The sequence below is a fragment of the Staurois parvus genome, unplaced genomic scaffold (genome assembly GCF_062004578.1).
Source record: "Staurois parvus isolate SC_StPar_1 unplaced genomic scaffold, SC_StPar_1.0 ptg000262l, whole genome shotgun sequence".
Taxonomy (NCBI): domain Eukaryota; kingdom Metazoa; phylum Chordata; class Amphibia; order Anura; family Ranidae; genus Staurois; species Staurois parvus.
The window spans coordinates 8,752,097-8,774,064 of NW_028318058.1; the positions used below are offsets into that span (position 1 = coordinate 8,752,097).

Below are 21,968 nucleotides of genomic sequence, written 5' to 3' on the forward strand. Positions count from 1 at the left end.
TATTAGCAGATTTAGATACACTAATACTCCCCTGCCCCCAGACTGACAACGCAATTGTCCAAATGTGCCCCCTGTGCTCATTCATCCAGAGTGGAGGCCCTCTAATACAGGAACTGTGTTACTGGCAGATCACCAGGTGAAAGCAGGAAAAAAAAGCCTTAAAATAAAAAACAAATGCAGCTACCACATCTAATGATTGGTAAGCTGCAATATATTACATTTATTATTTTGGGCGTAATACTGCTTTGATATACATAACTACTTGGATTATGCTGCCACTTTCAGGTGAATTTAATGTACTCGCATAACACATCCCAGCTCAGGTAAGCCTCCGTTCTTCGCTAGTGTTCTTGGGTGATGAATGTTCCTACGATGTCTTTCTTTTAGTAGACACTTGTCCCCCATTCCATGACCTAAACTGAACACACCTGCTGGGGAAGGGAAAAGCTTCATCTGGATCGATTGCCTATGGGCCCTAAAGCCAAGAGGAACTGTACTCAGAACTTGCATGCAGCAGTAGGAGTGGCCCCTATTATTGCTTTTTGGTACCGGGTTAGTGGGCAGTGATCTCCAGGGTATGCCAAATCTGGTGATCTTGCTAGTATGGTGCTGTACAAGTCCATGGCAATTTTCACCTTCCTGGGAGTTGAGTCCCTGAAGGCCATGGGGTGTGTCCACTATAAGCAACGAAGATTGGACCATTTGGCACTTCAGCAAAAATTGGTGAGTGCCTCTGTATGTGAAACGGGTGACAGCCCCCTAGTGTTCTCTGGTGCTTTTGGACAGTAAAGACTGCTTACAGTGAAGGATTTGAGCAATACACCACTGTAGCTGTGTTCACAAGCAGTTGATCTGTTGCATGTGTGCAATAATTACGTTAGGCGCAGCTGCTCATGCACAGGTTTTCAGCTCCTCTGGACAGGGAAACGTTCAGTCGGCTGCTCCTAGGCACAATACTGACACAGGTCTAGCACAATTCCTGCATTAAGCAACACAGCCGCAGAACACCTATAAAGCAGTAGTGCCAGTGCTCTGCAAGTGTTAGGACAAAAAGGGAGTGACTTGCCAATTAGGTGTCCGCCATTGGCAGACACCCCTCTCAGCTGGGGGCTGCTCCTGTTTTGGGGTTCCAGTTCTCTTGACCATTGGCAAGCAATGGCAGAAAGGTCTGGGAGTAGAACAATGAAGAGGGCTCTCAAATCCCTCTGTCAGGTAGGGAGCATCCCCTGCATACTTTGCCTAGTAATTGCTCCCCTAAGGGTCATATTAGTTCTGAATCCCTGCCCCTTCTGCTATTTTTACTGTTTTGGGGCAAGACCAGCTCTCAGGGGTCCTCACTGGTTTGAATGCTTGATTCACAAGTGTGGCTGCTCTCCTTCTCCCTCCTCACTTTTTCAGGGGAGATAGGATGTCGGAAGAACATCCTCAGAATTTGCAGAAGGAGAAACCTGATGAGTCCTTTCAGCAGCAGTCTCAAGGTCAGGGTTGTCTCGGACGCAGAAAACCAAAGTGGACGTCTGCACAATCCTGGTGCAAACTAATTTGAAGTTGCCACTTCCAGTGTCCTCTTCTACAAAAGTTACTGGATTTGGGGTCTGGTGTCTGCCAAAATACCCCAAATCTTCTGCTGTGTAATCCCCATTTGCAAAAGGTGATGTATGCTAACTGGGCTCAGCCAGAGAAGGTGTACTCACCAGTGAAGAGTTTCACTTAGTAACTAATAGAGGAGCAGTTCTGGTACATGGGGTTGTCCAGCTGCTAACACAGCCACTTTCAGCTTGAATAAAACCCTGAAGGTCCCAGTGAATGAGGTCCCAGTCTTTAACCACTTTACTACTTCTGCAGTTTTTACATTTTTCGCACACATTAAAATCTGCATTTTTTGCTAGAAAATTACTCAAAACAATGTATATTTTCTGAAATTAGAGGACTTGTAGAATTAAATGGTGACATTTTGCAGTTTTTTTATTGCATGATATTTCGCAACTGTTTGTCAAAACACGATATAATGCCCATTTTTTTGCAATATAAAAGATGGGGTTGCATTGACTAAATCGATACCAAATATGTCAAGTCTTTAAAATTGTGCACACCTGAGAAGTGATAAAAAACTGGTACCCAAAATTATCAATTGGCGACTCTTTGATAAACTTTTACAGGTTACATTTACATTTTAGAGTTAAAGTGTTTGTTACCCCAGCATTTCATATTCCTGATATGTTTTTGTTGTACCATGTGCTTGTATGAAAAAGTATCCTGTTCTCTTTGCATTGCTTCTTTTGTGTGGAACACCTGGTGATCCTTCCAGTCACCCTGCTTTCCTATTTCAAACTGATCTCGTTAGGCATGGAAGCACATCCATCCCAGTGTTGTCACTTATCTTCTTTGCATTCCACTTGGGAGCACAGTCTGCCTGTATTCCAGTGGTCAGACTTGTGCTGACAGGTACCCCCCCCTGCACATCTCTTCACTCGGAAGATCAGTGTAATGCTATTTCTCTGTCTTCTGCTGACACGCACCCCTGCAGTCTTCATCCCCAGCTGTCTTATGCAACTAAGAAAAGAGGTGATAAAATTAAGGAACAAAAGTGTGTCTGTCTGTGTCTGTCCTCCACCACCTGCCCTTTCCCCTAACTTCTCCGTCAAGATTGATGGGACAACTTTCAGCCCATCCCCATATACTCTGGTGCTAGGGGTAACCCTGCACTTAGAACTCTCCTTTTGGCCCCACATTCAATTTGTGTCCAAATCACGTCACCTCAATCTCTGCAACATCTCTAAAATACACCAACCCCACCAGAATGTTTTTAATTCACTCCTTGGTTATCTCTAACCTAGACAACTGCGATTCCCTCATCATTGGCTTACCTTTTAAATAGGCTTTCCCTTCTTCAGTTTATTATTAATGCTGCTGCCAGACTCATCCACCTTACAAAACCGTTCAGTGTCTGCTACTCCTCTCTACTGATCCCTCCATTGTCTTCCGCTCACCCTAAGAATTAAATTCAAAATACTAACAACAATTGACAAAGCCATCCACAGCTTTGCCCCAGCTATGTACATCACTAACCTTGTCTCAAATAACCAGCCAAACCTCCGGTCCTCACAATACCTCCTGCTCTCTGGCCCCTTACAGCTGTGATCTCCTCATTTCATGGGCATGCAGAGTTTTAAATCTCGACATGTTTGGTATCTAGTTACTCGATGCAACATCGTCATTTATATTTTATCAAAAGTTAGGTATTAGATTGTGTATGTTTGCACTAAAATTAATTTAAGTGTATTTTTTCCTGAAAATTTTCATTTGATAAATGGCTGTGCACATATCATGCAACAAAAAATTGTAACCGTGACTGTTTTATTCTCCAGTGCCTCTGCTTACCAGAGATTTATAATGTTTGGTGGTTCTAAGTTTCTTTCTAGAAAAAAAAAATGCTGGTTTTTAACACGAATGTGAAAAATTTTAAAATTGCCCCAGACAGCAAGTAATTAACTTACCTGTAATTTCCTTATCTTGAAGTACAATACAGAACAGATGATCCTCCCCTCTGTCTCTGTGGGCTTTCCACAGAGCTGACTTCAGGCTAAACCAAAAAAAAATGGAGTCCCACAGAGCGGGTGGGGTTATATGAGTGTACCCCTATGGGCAGCCTTAGCAAAGTTTTTGCTAGTGCCTGATCTTGTGAAGCTAGCAGCATAAAACCCATTATCTATGAATACAGGCCCTGTGTCCCTATACTGTATTCCAACATAAGGAATTTACAGATAAGTAAAAATTAAATTTTTCTTAACTTTTATCAAGCCATTTTGTGACCGATGACTAGGGACCTTTCAAATCTGAGCAACGGCCCTGTCTTTATTTGCATGACATTGGTTAGCAGAATGCAGTGCATCCTAAAATGTACTGAAAAACATATTTCAAACTTTAATTCGCTGTTAACATAATCGTTAAAATGTTTTTCCATCATAGCTTCTCAAGAATGAAATTAGACGCCTGGAAAGGAATCAGGAAAGAGAAAAATCGGTGGCCAATTTAGAATACCTGAAAAATGTCTTGCTGCAATTCATTTTCCTCAAGGCAGGCAGTGAAAGACAACGTCTTCTTCCTGTCATAGACACCATGCTACAGCTTAGCCCAGATGAGAAAGGAAAGTTGTATGCCATAGCACAAGGTAGGATAGATAAGGTTGAATACAAGCCTTTCTTTTGTCTTTTTTTTTTTTTGTAGAGCACTTAGTAAAATTGTTATCCTTAAATCTTTCTTGTTTTGTTTCATAGGTGAGGAGGAGTCTGCGTCTCGTCCAGCTGGATGGGCCTCCTATCTCCACAGCTGGTCAGGACTCCGGTAGCTCCCAAGAAAGAGAGATTTGTACAAAAACATTCCAGATTTGCACTAAAACATTGTAATTATTTTACAGTATATGGTTTACCGAATTTATGTTTAAACTGGAAACTCCTAGGTGTCTTTCCAGACTGAGGAGTCTTAGAGTGCCTATTTAAAGTTAATATTAAATTATAAGTACCTCTGCACAAAGTTATTCTATTATGATTACATACTGTGATTCCTTTCTGTTTGGTTGGTTATAGCTTTTTCATCATCAATTAGTACATTGCTTTTAAGGAAAAGATTTATCATTTGCACGCTGCTGCCACATGTATGAAGGTGGCATGGCCTATTCTTTATTTTTGTTTTGAAATGGCTTGATGCATGTCTTGCATATGGCATTGCAAACCAAAGAATGTATGCTAGCCATTAGCAACCTTTAGGCAGTCGATCAGCTTATTTAAAATAAGTTGATTTTGTTACAATTAAGCCTTATCTTTGGATATTTCAGTTTGATCTCTATTATATATATGACAATGTTAATTTAGTTTTGAACAATTATAAAAGTTGCACAAGAAAAATAACTCTTTTCCCTAAGCAGAACCCAACAGAGATTTTTTTTTTTCTTGTTTAATCTATATATTAAGAGAGAGTCTATATATTATTGCTTGTTTTTCCCAATTTAAATGAAGATAATAGCAGGGATATCTGCAGAACCCTATGATCCATCCCTATGAACTTTATCAGCCTGAAAGGTTTAAAGACGTTTTGCAAAACAATAGATGGGAAGTTAGATTGGTGGTATAGTATATTTGGGAGGGTAGTGGGGAATGTAAGCATTCCTTTTGGGTTTGTTTGGCCCATTTTTACAAAATAGGTGACATGGAAAGAAAGAAGACGTAGTCACAACCAGTTAGACTTCCCATTAAAAGAGTATTAACCCTACACCATTTTAACATATCCATGCACATAATATAAAGAATAAAACATAATGTATTTGTAAAAATCAAAAAATGTCCCCAGTCACTTACTAGCCAATGTTTCCAAACTGCTCTCTTATTCCAAGCGCCACTTACCCCGAACTTCAGCTGAGGATGGCACACGCACAGTAAATGCCACAAATTCACATGACTGAAACTACAAGTTCCATCATTCTTAGAGCTATTGACACACAGTGTGTGTGTCCACAGCCATTAATCTTTTTCTGTAGTAGGGGGATAGGGAGTAAACTAACTGGGTGGGGGATGCCTTCCCTTCAAGGGAAAGTAACCTCCTCAATGCCTAGTACACAAGATGAGAAAATTGGATGGAAAAAAAACGCATTTGGAGTGATCGTCCGATAAGCACGAAAATGTTTCTTGTAAGATAACAAAGTGATTTTCATTTAATCCGCACAGTATTCGTAAAAAAATCTAGTGACCAAGACTGTGCATGCTTGGAAATGAAAGAATACATTACAATAAAATAATTACATCACATCCAAAGTTTTATTCTATCAAGAATTTTCGTAACGGTAGTAACCTATTAAAATGGATGATCATTCGTCTGATCATCGTGTATACTAGGTATACTAGGTTTTCAAAGTAATGGCAGACGGGAACAGAGAATTCAAACATCAAACCAAGTAAGTGTGCACCTGTGCTGTTTGTCATTTTTATATAGAGGGTTTAATATCACTTTAATTGTAAAGAACGTATAGGGGATTAGGATCAACGACCTAAAAATACTGTTTGAAATAATCTCATTTGTTAAAGTGTATGTCAATGCAAAAAAAAAAAAAAAAACATATTTTGTACATCTCTTCTACACATGCACCATGCACATTTCCCCATGATATATCTATATATATATCTATATATATATATCTATATATCTTGGGTTTTTTTTTTTTTTTTTTTTACTAAAGCTGAGGCATACAAAATCTGGTGCAGCTCTGCATAGAAATCAATCAAATTCCAGGTTTTAGTTTCAAAGCTTAATTGAACAAGCTGAAACTAGAAGCTTATTGGCTACCATGTGCACCAGTTTTAGTAAATCTCCACCATTGTGTGCTCCTAACTTCCTCTTTGACTTGACAACATGGTGTACTTCAGGCTTTGAATTCCAAAGCACTTGTTGTCATCCTCGCCTATGTCATCTCTGATGCATTACAAAAGTCAGCCCATTCACGCCCCCCTCCTCATCTTCATAACTCATCCTTTTTGTTTGTGCATAGAGCACAGGAAGTTATTAGCTCACAAGATTTCTGACAAACTTTCAATGGTATATTTAGTAGACTAAGAGGAAGCAAAAGGGAAAAGTGCATTGTTAAACTTACATACACTTTAAAATTGTTTGCTGTATATTTACCTCTGGTCTAGTTCGGTTACGGTTTTGTTTTGTTTTTCCAATTTTGTTTGTGTGTTAATTACTGCAACCAGTTTGTCGGATGTATAGATTGCATTAAAGCTGAACTCCCAGGTATTTCGCTAAATATACAGCTGAAATACACAGTATATGGACAATGTTTTACCCTGGATTCATTGTTCTCTGTAGCTAATCTTTCGGTTACTTCTGCCATCCAGCACAGCCAGGTCAGAGGTGACTAATTAAAGTGTTAATAAACTCACAACAGTAAAATCAGTCTGTATATGCAGTAAAGCATACTTTTTATACTCTCTGTACCTGAACCTAAAGGCTTAATCCTCCGCATTGTGTAAAAAGGCTGTTTGATCCTGTCTTCTTTGATCCTTCCCTTCTTCCACAGTCCCCATTCTCTTTACTGATAGTACAGAGCCCTAAGAGGCACTCTGCACATGCTCAGTTTGGGTTTTTTTTAGGGGGGGGGAGGCATGTCATCAGCACGATCCAGTCAGCACTGTCCAGGCAAATGGGTCAGGGTTCATGCAGACTCATAGGACTGTCAGAGGAGAATGAAACTCCTACAAGCTTTAACAAGTGCTCGGCCGGACACTGATAGAAGTCACAAGACTGCAATATACTGCCAATGAGGGTATTTAGCAGTTTATATTTACTAAAATAATTGCATTTCCATGTTCTGTGTACTGTGGAAAAATGGATGTAGTTAATGCAGGGTCCTGGGTTTAGTTACACTTTAAAGGATAGGTTCCCTATTGGTAAAATGTAACATCTTACACCGGCATTTAGGGTGTGACATGTAACATGTTACTAAAGAACACCTGCCTGCACCCCTTCTAACCCCTGCTGTGACAGTGGGCGGAGGATCTTCTCCCCACACCTGCTGTCATAATTTAAAGAGAAAGGGGGTGCTGTTGCCCTTAGGAAAAAAATTTTAAATGTATGAAAATTGTACTATATATATGATACCTATATAGCAGCAGTCCTAATTGTGAAATTCTATACACAAATTCATAAATATTTCAAATGGACCGCGCGAAGGTCACAAATCAACTAAATCCAATGTGCAAATTAAAGTGATAACAATGAACAAAATTCAAATACAATATTCGTATTCAGTCCTGACATGTGAATATTTAGTGCAATGGTGCTGTGTCTTTAACGGTGAAACTCCATACTGAAATGACTGTGTTCACACTGGTGCCCCACATAGATGTAAACTCCATGTCATTTCATGACCACCTATCTCTAGGTAAGTCACACTCACTTTTGGGACTATCCCAGTATGCAATATGGTCCAGATGGCCGATATTCCTTCACCCTCTTAACCGTGGTTGCTGGTAGTAACCGAAAACCTTCCACTAGGACTGCATCAATATTAGAAAACTTCTCTCCTCCACGGGTAGTATTTCATATTTTCAGCATAAATTAAAACAAAACCAGACATCCCATTGTGTAAAACCGTATAGAACTTTATTATGGGGTCAAACAATAAAAATGCCACTCACAAAAAAGTGCCTTTCCTGGCACTGGGTGTATTTAGCTTTGTATATTATGAAGGGGAATTAGGATGGCCGCCGCGTTCCAGCATGCGTTCCAAATACCGGAAGTGACATCAGAGGAACACAACTTCCTCCAGCATCCTCAGTGGTTGTGGGAGCGTTGAAACAAAATGACCAAATTGATAGTACCGCCACTCGTCTTATGTGAAAAATATAAAAAAATTTTCCTCTTTAAACCTAACAAAGTGCACACTTTCCCCTTTTTCATTATATTCTTCAGACATGCATTTGTATCTTTAATCCATTTCACGAAATATTATCTTTCCCTGGAGATAAATACTCCGTTCCCTTCAATGGAATTAATGTTGAATTCTATTTCCATCCCTTTTGCTTGTGTATAGTGTCCCACACTCTTAATACTTTCCTTGTCAAAGAACTAGTATTCACATTCAATATACGAAAATGATATAGTATCCAGATAATCTTCTCCAATTGTGCCTTACTCATAGTCTCCGATATTTACCTAACATTTCCATTGTGAATTATATGTCCAATCTACAATTCATGATAATATCACTGATAAATAATATTTCCTAAAATTAGGCAGGTTTAATCCCCCGTTCCTTTTTGCCCTACACAGTACCTCATATTTTATTCTTGGTTTCTTACTTACCCATATAAACTTAAGTATCATCCTCTTTATTATCTCAAAGAAAGATCCTGGTAAACATATTGGGAGCATGTGAAACTTGTACAGAATTTTTGGTTCTTCACCAACTTTACCAGATTTATGTGACCTATCCAAGAGGCCCCTCCCTTTAAAAGTCTCCCCAACTCGTCCTTTATTTTGTTTATTAGTGGAATATAATTAGCCTGGTACCTTTTTATTGAAGGAGTTAACTTTATTCCCAAATAACCTAATTCATTTTCCCTCCATGTAAATGGAAAATCCATTTGTAGAGTTTGCTTCTCTGTCTTCGAGAGACTGATATTCAATATCTCTGACGTTGAGGGGTTTATTTTCAGGTTTGATAGCTCTCCATGCTGTTTTAGTAGTGTCTTTATGTTATTCTAGGATTTACGATATCGAATAACATATCATCTGCATACGCTGCCACCTTATGTTCTACTTCACCTATCATTATTCCTGTTATATCCACAAACTTTCTTACCATCACCAGCACAGGTTCCAGCGATATTACAAATAACAAAGGAGTGAGTGGGCATCCCTGTCTAGTGCCGTTATACATATTAAAGAACTGTGAAAGGGAACTGTTGACCTTCACCGCTGCTGACAGACCATTGTAAAACCCTTTTACCCACTTTAACATTTTAGGCCCTAATCATATGGCTTCTAGCGTGTCAAAAATAAATCCCCAATCAACCCTGTCAAAAGCTTTTTCAACGCCAATCGACAGGATTATTGTCCGCAGCGTCTCTTTCTATGCTCTTTGTAAAAGGAACAATGTTCTCAAGCCGTTGTTCCTCCCTTCTCTGCCAGGAATTAATCCCACCTGATCCATGTGTATCTACTCCGGCATCAGCTCCTACAGTCTAGTTGCCAATACCTTTAGCGCATAATTTTGTTTCTATATTTAATAATGATATGGGCCTATAACTGGCGCACTGTGAGCTGTCCTTCCCTTCTCTTAGTATAATTGTTATGAATGCTTGCAATGATTCTTCCCTCATTCCCAACCCCTCTCCTACCACATTCATATATGTATACATTTTAGGGGCTAGAAGATCTTGACATTTCTTGTAGTAACCTAAAGTATACCCGTCGGGGCCTGGGCTATTTCCTGCTGCCATACTCTTCAGGGCCAAGGTAATTTCCTCCGGGGTGATAGTTCTAGGGCCTCTAATTTTTCTTCTGTTATTCTTGGCATTCCCGCCTCATTTAAATATTTCTGCCTTTTTCTTCTCTTTTCGTCCTCTTTTTTTTCTTTTTGGTTTCTAGGACTCACATCATACAACCAGCTGTAATATTTTAGAAACCTACTAGCGATATCGGTGGTGGAATACACCACTTCTCCTTTTCCATCTTTAATTTTTTCTGTATCATTCTTAATTTCTTTTCCTTTTAACCTCCTCATTAGATGTTTTCCTAGCCTGCTCCCCCACCAATATCTTTCCTTTGATACCCTATTAAATATCCTTCTCGATTCCTGTTCCATTAGGTATTTTAGTTCTTCTCTTTTAAGAATTATCCTCTGATGTATATCCACACCCATCTTCTTTTTATGTGACTGTTCTAATTTATAAAGCTCCTCCGTCACCCTCCTTATTTTTTCTCCTGGTCTTTTTTTTTTTCTCTGTCCCTATTGAAATCAGTATTCCCCTAATATATGCTTTACGAGCCTCCCATATTGTAGCCATCGAAAACCTCAGTCTCATTAAACTCAAAAAAGTGCTCTATTTCCTGCTAGCCTTTTCTCTGTTTTCAGGGTTTTGTATAAGCATCATATTTAATCTCCACCTAGATATTTTTTCTGCTCCCCTCCTACCCGTAGTCTCATTGTGACAGGAGCATGATCAGAAATAGACATTACCTCTACACTGGAACCGACCAACGACTCCAGTTATCTATGTTCGATCATTATGTAATCCAGCCGTGAATTCGATCTATGCACTGAAAAGGTATAGTCTCTTTCTCTTGGATTTTTCACTCTCCAAGTGTCAATTGATATTGATATAGCGTTCTCCTCAGCAATTTTAATTTCTACCACCCTCTGCGTACCTGATGATGATGCATCCATCTGTGGATCCAAACATAGGCTAAAATCTCCTACCACAGACTACCCCTTTTAAATTCAGTAAGATTAAGATGACCTCCATAAATGTTACTGGGTTTTTATTCGGGCAATAAATATTAACTAGTGTACATTCAGATCCTTGTAGTTTTCCCCTCAGGAATAGAAACCGACCCTCTGGATCCACCAGTCTCTCCTCCAGGGTGAAACTTACATTATTTGAAAACCCAATTGCTACTCCTTTGCCCCTTTTTTATTGGGGAGTCAGCATAATACCAAGTTGGATAATACTTTGAATATAACTTAATATTTTTGTCATGGGTTATGTGTCTCTTGAAAAAACACTACATCTATAGAGTATTGATGAATTTCCCTAAGTATCCTATGTCTTTTATTCAGGGAGTTTAATCTTTTCACGTTATATGTTATGAACTTAATCAGGCCCATTTCTAATGTTATTTCACTTCCCCTCCAAATTTCCAATCCAAGTCACTAAGGTACAGACAACTTAGGGCATGGACATACTCTCCCCCCCCCCCCCGTTCACCCCAAAATATGTGCATTTATTATTTGTTTTAAAAGGTGAACATAACCTTTTAAGTTACAACAGGACCCAGAAAGACACCTCCTGCTAGCTTATTGGACATTAAACGAGATGCAGCATAGTCATTGGGTTATCTATCTGCGCACTCTGTTCTCTCTTCCTATCAGTACGATCTTGAATGGTGGCCCTTCCTCTTCCAGGAACAATTCTGCTGTGCCAGGAGATTACAAAATACTGATAACAAGACAGTTTTAAGTACTTGCACTGGATGTATTTAAAAACATGTATTTTTTTAAAATGTATTTATTTCAGGTACTTATATAGCACTGTCAATTTACGCAGCGCTTTACATATATATTGTACAATCACATCAGTCCCTAACGCTTAAGGGGTGTACAATCTCTAAGGTCCCTAGCTCACATTTTATACATACACATACTAGGGCCAATTTAGACAGGAGCCAATTAACCTACCAGCATGTCTTTTGGAATGTGGGAGGAAACCGGAGTACCCAGAGGAAACCCACGCAGGCACAGGGAGAAGATGCAAACTCCACGCAGGTGGTGCCGAGGTTGGGATTCGAACCAACGACCCTAGTATCGCCAGGCAGAAGTGCTAACTATTTAGCCACTGTTTTTAATGAATGTGAACTGCACAAATTGGTGTTTTTTTTTTTTTTTTTTAAGTGCCTGGAGTTCAGCTTTAAGTGTGTGTGTGTGTGTGTGTGAGTGTGGCCTTTTAGTGTTCTGTTGGCATAAAGTGTTGTTATTTTTTTTTTTTTTAATGATAAGCATTTTGTTTTTATTGACTGGTACTGGCTGGTTAACAAACTGGTTAGTGTAATAAACACATTGAAGCACTTTGGCCCTTTTTGGCATGTAGGCTTGTGAAGCTTAGTTATGTTTATGTGCATGTCGCTATGGATGGAGATGTTAATGGAAAGGAACTGATAGCACTAAAAATATTGTTTACTTGTGTGGTTGGGGACTGTACAGTATTCTGCATGTAATTTCTCATCTATGCCCCAGCATTATATCATTATATACCTCCTTTTTCTTACAAAATGTGAAGATTGGTGTATAGCTGGACATACATGGCTCAGTTTATTTTCGTTCAGCCAGTGGGCTGAACCTGTACAAGTTCAATAAATAAAATCACATATTTTGTTAACTACATAAACTTTAGCACATTCGTAACCTTTTTGAGTATGGGTACCTTTTTTTTGTAGATGAGTACAGGTTACTGAGGGATACACGTAGGTTCATAAATTGTTCCATATACATAAACATTCGTATAGACAGACCAGCTCTCTTTTACTAGTATCAGTCTCTAACATTTTAGCAAGCCACATAACATAAAAAACATAAACCCAAAAACAGTACTAAAAACTCTCAAATCCAGTACCCAAAAATTCTACTATACTGTAGCTGAACAAAATGTTTTAGATTTGGCTATTACTTTTTATTAGCCAGAATAGTCTCTTCTGTGCTTGTCTCTTATTTCATCTCAATTTGCTACAGGGGAATGAAATTCCTTAAAGCGGAGTTCCAGTGAAAATAAAATTAAAAATAAAAGTCAGCAGCTACAAAAACTGTAGCTGCTGACTCTTAAAAACGGACACTTCCCTGTCCCCCGATCCTGCAGTGTCCTCCCTGCAGCCCATTTCACTGGCCGTCCTGTGTTCCCGGAGCTGGAATCTTCTGTGTGGGCATCCGGCTGTTACAGCTTGGGGCTTCACAGCCAGGATGTTCATTGTGCATGCGCAAGTAATGCTGCGCTTTGTGATTGGTCCCATAGTCTTCTGGGACCTGTCACGTGTCCCAGAAAACACGGGAGGGGGGGATAACTTCCACTTCTGATTGCCTTGGCTATTGCAGCGGAAGTGAGAGCGGGTACCTGTCTTAGGTGGGACATTTAAAGTGAAGTACATGTTTTGTTTAAGCAAATGTTACTAGAGATTAAACTATGTTATGTAAATTAGTTAATTGCAATATCACATTTACTATACAAGGACATATATTTGTTTGTGGTCTTAATATTGAAATTACCTGGGGGTTTGTAGTGTGAAAAGTAACTTACTTTTTATTGTGAATGCTAAAAAAAAAAGTACCTACATTTTTTTTTAATGCATAAAATTGCCAGATTAATAGATTAGGAGTGGAAATTACCTGACTGTTCAAAAGTTAGTTTTGGAACCTTTAATAGGAAAACCAAATTGATATTTTGTTTCTGCTAGCTATTTCTAACTTTTCCTTCATAAACATGTCCTTTGTGGTAAAAATGTTTTTCCAATACAAAGGAAAAGAATTTGAGACCTTCTGTGCCAACAATTGGCTCATGTATGGTCTATTTAAATTCGATATCTGCTAGGATGGCCTGGGCAGATGATGTGGTTGTTCACTGGCTGTATACGTGTGTGTTGCTTTCAAGCAATATTTTTTTTTATCCCTAGAATAATATGGACAAGTTGACTCTCACATGAACCAAATCTGTTGCAGACTGGGTTGCCTGAAGCAAGGAAGGTTGTGTGCATGCATGACATGATAGAGTGCATTCAAAAACGATAGGGATGTAGACTATCATTGAAAAATGTGGTTGTTTCTCAGTGTAAGTTTTATAGTATAAAGGTAGAAATGTAGTTTTTATGGAAATCGGCACTGTTTTAAGTTTTATCAAACTTTCATAAACTTTTTTTTTTTGTGTTTAAAGCCGACGTATACCTTCTCTAGGGAACAAGTATAATTTTTATTCTGTTTTTCGGGACCTCTTGATTTTCATCATCACATACATTTTAATAAAAGACACCTCTCTTGGAAAGCCATGACAAACTGATGCTTGAAATTAAGGAATGATGGCAAACTGATGGGTTTCCAGAGAGGAACTCTCTCCAACTAAAAACTTTTTTCTAAACTGTGAATAAATATTGCAATGTCTTCCCACTGTTACAGTATACCTGCTGAAATAAAAATTGTTGCCTTGACAGTGTGTTTTTGGTTTTATTTGTTAAGATGTCACTTTTTCTAATCCATTTATTTTGCTAGTAAAATAATAATCAAAGATCTAGTCAGAAGATGGCTGTAGTAATCCGTTTATCCAAATAATCTAGTCCAATATAGTAAGGTCTGAAATATCCAGAACACTGAGCTACCCAAATATTTATTCCAAAAACTAGACGAGAATTTGAGAAGATTAATTTTTGTTAACTGTGTGTGTGTGTTTGAGTGTTTGAATATATGTTTCCTAAACGGATACAGAAGTATAATTACAGTGCTATAAATTCCATCTAATTAGTTTTACATTATGGGAACATAGGGTTATACTGCTAAGTTCAGAAGAATTGTACACTAGCAAAGCAGAGCTGTAAGGACAACCCAGTATAAACCCTTCCCTCCCAGCATTCTCTCTAGTGTCCTTAGGAGAATGGACATTTTTTACCTGCAAAACCTTTTTACTTTTTATCAAGAATTTATTTTATTCTAGAATGCATCTGCTGTTATTCATTTGGATGGGGCAGATGAGGATGTTGCTTGTCTGGTTCTGAGGATTCAGTACTTCAGGGGATTCAGAATACCAACGTATCTCCAAAGCTTGAGGACACCATTTCGGTCCCTAATGGCCGAGAACAAGCCTTGACTTAGAGTGGCTTCAACCTGGCCAAGGGACACCTGCTTGGGCTTTCTGAAAATGCAGTAGCCTTCTATAACCTTCCTTGTACACTTGTTTTGACAACCTGGTATGTATAGTGACTGGCATCAGCCTTTAAAAAACAAAAAAAAAAAATCTTTGCTCCAACCAAGCATTTTGCCCAGCAGTATCCTATTGAAGAGTTGCTATCCCAGCCATTTCCTGTTTTACAAGACCCAACTGTCCCTTTTGAGGCTATCCCAGTGTTCAATTACCCTGTGGAAAACACATCTGGAAGCCTTATTGAAAGTCTCCCTTGTAGGTCCTATGCTGTTGTGTCAGCATGCTAGTGGATATGATCCACTGAATATCCAGAATGGGCCTTCCTTTCAGTTCATATGTGGAGTACCCCTCGGCTTAAACGTTGGTGTGGATCTTCAGTGCAAGAAATATTTCCTGACTGTGCCTTTTTCTAGGAAATGCCTTTTCAGCAAATCTCTGGACACCAATGAAATGTGGATCTTTACTCCTGTTAGGCAGATAACAGCATATTTTAATCGTATAGTACGGACATAGAACAGAAAATTATAGACCATGGGTTATTTGTCGCTTTCTTCAGGTGATTGGACACTGGCAACAGCTTTGTTCAAAATGCTTCCAGTGCATCCTCATATAACCGGGCCCAGAAAAAAGTGGGACAGCACTTTTTTACCAGTGTATATACAGTGGGGATCGAAAGTTTGGGCACCCCAGCTAAAAATTTGTATTAATGTGCATAAAGAAGCCAAGGAAAGATGGAAAAATCTCCAAAAGGCATCAAATTACAGATTAGACATTCTTATAATATGTCAACAAAAGTTAGATTTTTTTTCCATCATTTACACTTTCAAAATAACAGAAAACAAAAAAATGGTGTCTGCAAAAGTTTGGGCACCCTGCAGAATTTATAGCATGCACTGCCCCCTTTGCCAAGCTGAGACCTGCCAGTGTCATGGATTGTTCTCAATCATCGTCTGGGAAGACCAGGTGATGTCAATCTCAAAGGTTTTAAATGCCCAGACTCATCTGACCTTGCCCCAACAATCAGCACCATGGGTTCTTCTAAGCAGTTGTCTAGAAAAGTGAAACTGAAAATAGTTGACGCTCACAAAGCTGGAGAAGGCTATAAGAAGATAGCAAAGTGTTTTCAGATGTCAATATCCTCTGTTCGGAATGTAATTAAGAAATGGCAGTCATCAGGAACAGTGGAAGTTAAAGCAAGATCTGGAAAACCAAGAAAAATATCAGACAGAACAGCTCGCAGGATTGTGAGAAAAACAATTCAAAACCCACGTTTAACTGCACGATCCCTCCAGAAAGATCTGGCAGACACTGTTGTGGTACACTATTCCACTATAAAGAGATACTTGTACAAATATGGTCTTCATGGAAGAGTCATCGAAGAAAACCTCTTCTACGTCCTCACCACAAAAATCATCGTTTGAACTTTGCAAATGAACATATAGACAAGCCTGAGTCATTTTGGAAACATGTTCTGTAGACCGATGAGGTTAAAATTGAACTTTTTGGCCGGAATGAGCAAAGGTACGTTTGGAGAAGAAGGGGCACAGAATTTAATGAAAAGAACCTCTGTCCAACTGTTAAGCATGGGGTTGGATCAATCATGCTTTGGGGTTGTGTTGCAGCCAGTGGCACAGGGAACATCTCAAGAGTAGAAGGAAAAATGGATTCAAAAAAATTTCAGCAAATTTTGGATGGTAACTTGATGCCATCTGTGAAAAAGCTGAAGTTAAAGAGAGGATGGCTTCTACAAATGGATAATGATCCTAAACACACCTCGAAATCCACGGGGGATTACATCAAGAGGCATAAACTGAAGGTTTTGCCATGGCCTTCATAATCTCCTGACCTCAACATAATTGAAAATCTATGGATAGACCTTAAAAGAGCAGTGCGTGACAGACAGCCCAGAAATCTCAAAGAACTGGAAGACTTTTGTATGGAAGAATGGGCAAAGATACCTCAAACAAGAATTGAAAGACTCTTGGCTGGCTACAAAAAGCGTTTACAAGCTGTGATACTTGCCAAAGGGGGCAGTACAAGATATTAACTCTGCAGGGTGCCCAAACTTTTGCAGACGCCATTTTTTTTGTTTTCTGTTATTTTGAAAGTGTAAATGATGGAAATAAAATCTAACTTTTGTTGACATATTATAAGAATGTCTAATCTGTAATTTGATGCCTTTTGGAGATTTTTCCATCTTTCCTTGGCTTCTTTATGCACATTAATACAAATTTTTAGCTGGGGTGCCCAAACGTTCGATCCCCACTGTAGGTGATGGACACTCTCTCCCTGTGGAGAGGTTTTCTAAACCATTTTTTTGTATTGTCCGTTTACTCCTTCGACTGAAACTTAAAGATCTGATTATTGTCTTATGGCCTCTGATGGGCACATGGTGCAACAAGCGTAGTTGGCTACATAGTTCAGGACTATGGTCCATTCCTATGGCACACAGACCCTAAAGACCCCTTTGAGGGTACACCATGATGGATAGATGAAGCCTGAACCATGAATGGGACCATTACCATAGACAAGATGAAAATGTTTTCCTGTATTACTTTTACATCCTGGTCCCCGCCTTACATGTCTTGATGGCCCTGTAGTACACACTGCATCTTTATCCTACAAGACAAACCACAGTGCTATGCACACAAATGGCTCTTAAGACACAGGTGTTTGGGGACTTGCACTGATAGTGGTTTTTCCCCAACTGCATTGTTTCACTAATTGGTCTAATAGGTTGTGTTTTTTTTAGTTCTTACCTATTAAACTTTAGCATTTTCTTTTTCCCACCTCTTTTTCCCACCTCCCAATCGGAAGTTCTTTTCTGACTGTTTTGGTTTGTATCTATTTAAAGGTTCTTGCGATAAGAGGCAAGGAAACAGACCTCTGTAGTGTATTAATATTTTTGCTAAACAGAGAATCTGCACATACAACTGCAGAAAACACAAATCATAACAAAATATGCCTAAAACATGCACAAGCTGACTATCTACAGTGGGACAAAAAAGTATTTAGTCAGCCACCAATTGTGCAAGTTCTCCCACTTAAAAAGATGAGAGAGGCCTGTAATTGGCATCATAGGTAGACCTCAACTATGAGAGACAAAATGAGAAAAAAAATCCAGACAATCACTGATTTGGAAAGAATTTATTTGCAAATTATGGTGGAAAATAAGTATTTGGTCAATATCAAAAGTTCATCTCAATACTTTGTTATATATCCTTTGTTGGCAATGACAGAGGTCAAACGTTTCCTGTAAGTCTTCACAAGGTTGGCACACACTGTTGCTGGTATGTTGGCCCATTCCTCCATGCAGATCTCCTCTAGAGCAGTGATGTTTTGGGGCTGTCGCTGGGCAACACGGACTTTCAACTCCCTCCAAAGGTTTTCTATGCGGTTGAGATCTGGAGACTGGCTAGGCCACTCCAGGACCTTGAAATGCTTCTTACGAAGCCACTCCTTCTTTGCGCGGGCGGTATGTTTGGGATCATTGTCATGTTGGAAGACCCAGCCACGTTTCATCTTCAATGCCCTTGCTGATGGAAGGAGGTTTGCACTCAAAATCTCACGATACATGGCCCCATTCATTCTGTCCTGTACATGGATCAGTCGTCCTGGTCCCTTTGCGGAGAAACAGCCCCAAAGCATGATGTTGCCACCCCCATGCTTCACAGTAGGTATGGTGTTCTTTGGTTGCAACTCAGCATTCTCTCTCCTCCAAACACGACAAGTTGTGTTTCTACCAAACAGTTCTATTTTGGTTTCATCTGACCATATGACATTCTCCCAATCCTCTTCTGGATCATCCAAATGCTCTCTAGCAAACTTCAGACGGGCCCGGGCATGTACTGGCTTAAGCAGGGGGACACGTCTGGCACTGCAGGATCTGAGTCCCTGGCGGCGTGGTGTGTTACTGATGGTAGCCTTTGCTACTTTGGTCCCAGCTCTCTGCAGGTCATTCACTAGGTCCCCCCATGTGGTCCTGGGATTTTTGCTCACCGTTCTTGTGATCATTTTGACCCCATGGGGTGAGATCTTGCGTGGAGCCCCAGATCAAGGGAGATTATCAGTGGTCTTGTATGTCTTTCATTTTCTAATTATTGCTCCCACAGTTGATTTGTTCACACCAAGCTGCTTGCCTATTGCAGATTCAGTCTTCCCAGCCTGGTGCAGGTCTACAATTTTGTTTCTGGTGTCCGACAGATCTTTGGTCTTCACCATAGTGGAGTTTGAAGTGTGACTGTTTGAACTTGCTATCAGTATAAAAGACACCTGTCCACAACCTCAAACAGGTGCCATTGATACAGGATAGAGGAGCCTCTTATAGAAGAAGGTACAGGTCTGTGAGAGCCAGAAATCTTGCTTGTTTGTAGGTGACCAAATACTTATTTTCCACCATAATTTGCAAATAAATTCTTTCCAAATCAGCTAATGTGATTGTCTGGATTTTTTTTTCTCATTTTGTCTCTCATAGTTGAGGTCTACCTATGATGCTAATTACAGGCCTCTCATCTTTTTAAGTGGGAGAACTTGTACAATTGGTGGCTGACTAAATACTTTTTTGCCCCACTGTATGTGATAGGCATACACTAAACGTTACTTAACGTAATTCTTTCTGGTAATGGAGTCTTCTCAAGGGTTCCAGGATCTTCCTTCAGAGTCCAGCACAAAAACATCTGTTGCTTCTTCTTTTCTCCCAGAACCACACTGTTAACAGTAAACACCTCGCTGACTGAGCAATAACAATGGAGACTCACCAGCCGCCTAGAAACTAAAGCTTTCAGATAAACGTAAAATAGAATTTAGGTGGTGGCTTTGCCGGAAGGAGGAGTGCAGACTCTAGGTGCTGTACAGGCTCCAGAACCTAATTCGAGGGGTGGACAATACAGTTAAAAAAAAAAGCAAACAGGCCCACAGGGAAAAATAACTTTTTTTTTTTTTTTTTTTTTACAACATACAGCACCTAAAACTAATTTGCCGGAAGGGAGGATCAGATTTTATTTACCTGCGCATAAAATCCTGGTCACGGTAACATTTGGCATATTTCCCTTTGACAGTACTTCTCTTTTACCATATTCATTTTCTATGCCTACGTGTACAGCTCACATTTATTGTTGAAATGTGAATAGCAAAATAGGGATGCCAAAGTTTCACATGGTTATACAGTACATGGGGGAGGGTGGGTAGTATGGAGAGACTATAAAATATCTAGACACTCTATAGACAGCAGTACTACAAGAATATATGCATTTTCATAATACTGTTTCAGCCTATATCAGATGGTTACTTATTTGAAATTAATCAGCAATGAAAGTTATATTAATGACGAAATATAAAATCTCCCTTTTGGTGCTGGGTATTGACTTCATGTTCATGGGTGCTTACGCATACAGATATTTTCCAGCAAGGTGCCCAATTTGGGCACTATATGAGTTAATCAGGTGTGGAACAATCCATGTAGGTTTTGTTTTCATTCTTACATGTTTACATGCATGTTGTTTTGCATTTTATAATTTTTTTTTTTTAACCACTTGCCCTCCAGAGGATTTACCCCACTTCCTGACCAGGCCATTGTATGCGATACAGCGCTGCATTATTTTATCTGACAATTGCATGGTCATGCAACACTGTACATAAATTAAATTCATGTCCTTTTTTTCCCCACAAATAGAGCTTTCTTTCAGTGGTATTTGATCACCTCTGCGGTTTTTATTTTTTTTGTGCTATAAACAAAAAGTCTGACAATTTTGAAAAAAAACAAAACTTATTTTTGACTTTTTGCTATAAAAAATATCCAGTAAAAAAAAATTTTAAAAATCTAATTTCTTCATAAATTTAGGCCAAAATGTATTCTGCTACGTCTTTGCTAAAAAAAAAAAAAAATTCCAATAGGTGTATATTAATTGATTTACTGTATGTGAAAGTTATAGCATCTACAAATGGCGGTACATATACTGGAATTTTTATTTATTTTTATACTAGTAATGGCAGCTATCAGTGACTTATTGTGGGACTGCGGCAGGCATTCTGACACTGGGTGGGAACTGACTAACTGCCACTGACATCCCATTGACACTGAATCAGTGTTAATAAAAAGCACTGACACTGTACTAATTACACTGGGCAGGAAGGGGTTAACATCTGGGCAATCAAAGGGTTAACTGTGTGCTTTTTTTACATTATGTACTGTTTGTGTTTCACTAGGGAGACATGCTGCTTTGTGTGTCTGCTGTGCAGAGAAATACAAAGCAGCATGTCCTTGCTGGCAGGAGAGAGACCTGTGTTGTTTACACACAGGTTTTTGACCTGTCAGCCTTCCCCAACAATAGCGAAGGTGCCGGCGGGGAATCTCCAGCCAGGACCCTGTGATTGACATCACTATCTCCCAATGGCAGTGGAGGTAGGGCAGCGCGTGCACACGCTCGTTACCCGGAAATGCAAAGCACGTGCATGTACAGGATTTTGCACAGCCCTGCCACCCTGTAGCAGTACTTCTACTATAGGGTGGCAGACAAGCAGTTAAACTCCTTCAGATGGTTACAAACCATTGCTTCATGGCAGGGGCAGACTGACAACTCATGGGGCCCCCGGGCAATAGGGGATCATGGGGCCCCTGTGTCCTTGCCCAAACTCAAAAAAGCCTGTGAAAAAGGTACCAGGGGCATCTGATGGGGCCCCCTACTGACCCCCCGGACAATAGGGAATCATGGGGCCCCTGTGTCTTTGCCCAAATTCAAAAAAGCCTATGAAAAAGGTACCGGGGCATCTCATGGGGCCCCCTACTGACCCCGGGCCCTCAGG

At 39.6% G+C, this 21,968-nt stretch overlaps 1 protein-coding gene and 1 long non-coding RNA gene across 2 annotated transcripts in view; one reads left to right on the plus strand and one right to left on the minus strand.

Annotated features, from left to right (window-relative positions):
- Nucleotides 1-14,460, plus strand: part of GCC2 (GRIP and coiled-coil domain containing 2) — a 120,410-nt gene extending 105,950 nt beyond the window's left edge. The window contains exons 22-23 of the mRNA XM_089681284.1: nucleotides 3,970-4,171; nucleotides 4,278-14,460. Of these exons, the coding sequence (XP_089537410.1) occupies nucleotides 3,970-4,171; nucleotides 4,278-4,348 (273 nt within the window). The 3' untranslated portion in view covers nucleotides 4,349-14,460. The remainder of the gene's footprint in view (nucleotides 1-3,969; nucleotides 4,172-4,277) is intronic.
- The window catches only part of LOC149459385 (uncharacterized), a 199,138-nt gene that overhangs the window by 41,490 nt on the left and 135,680 nt on the right, over nucleotides 1-21,968 (minus strand). The window lies entirely within an intron of this gene.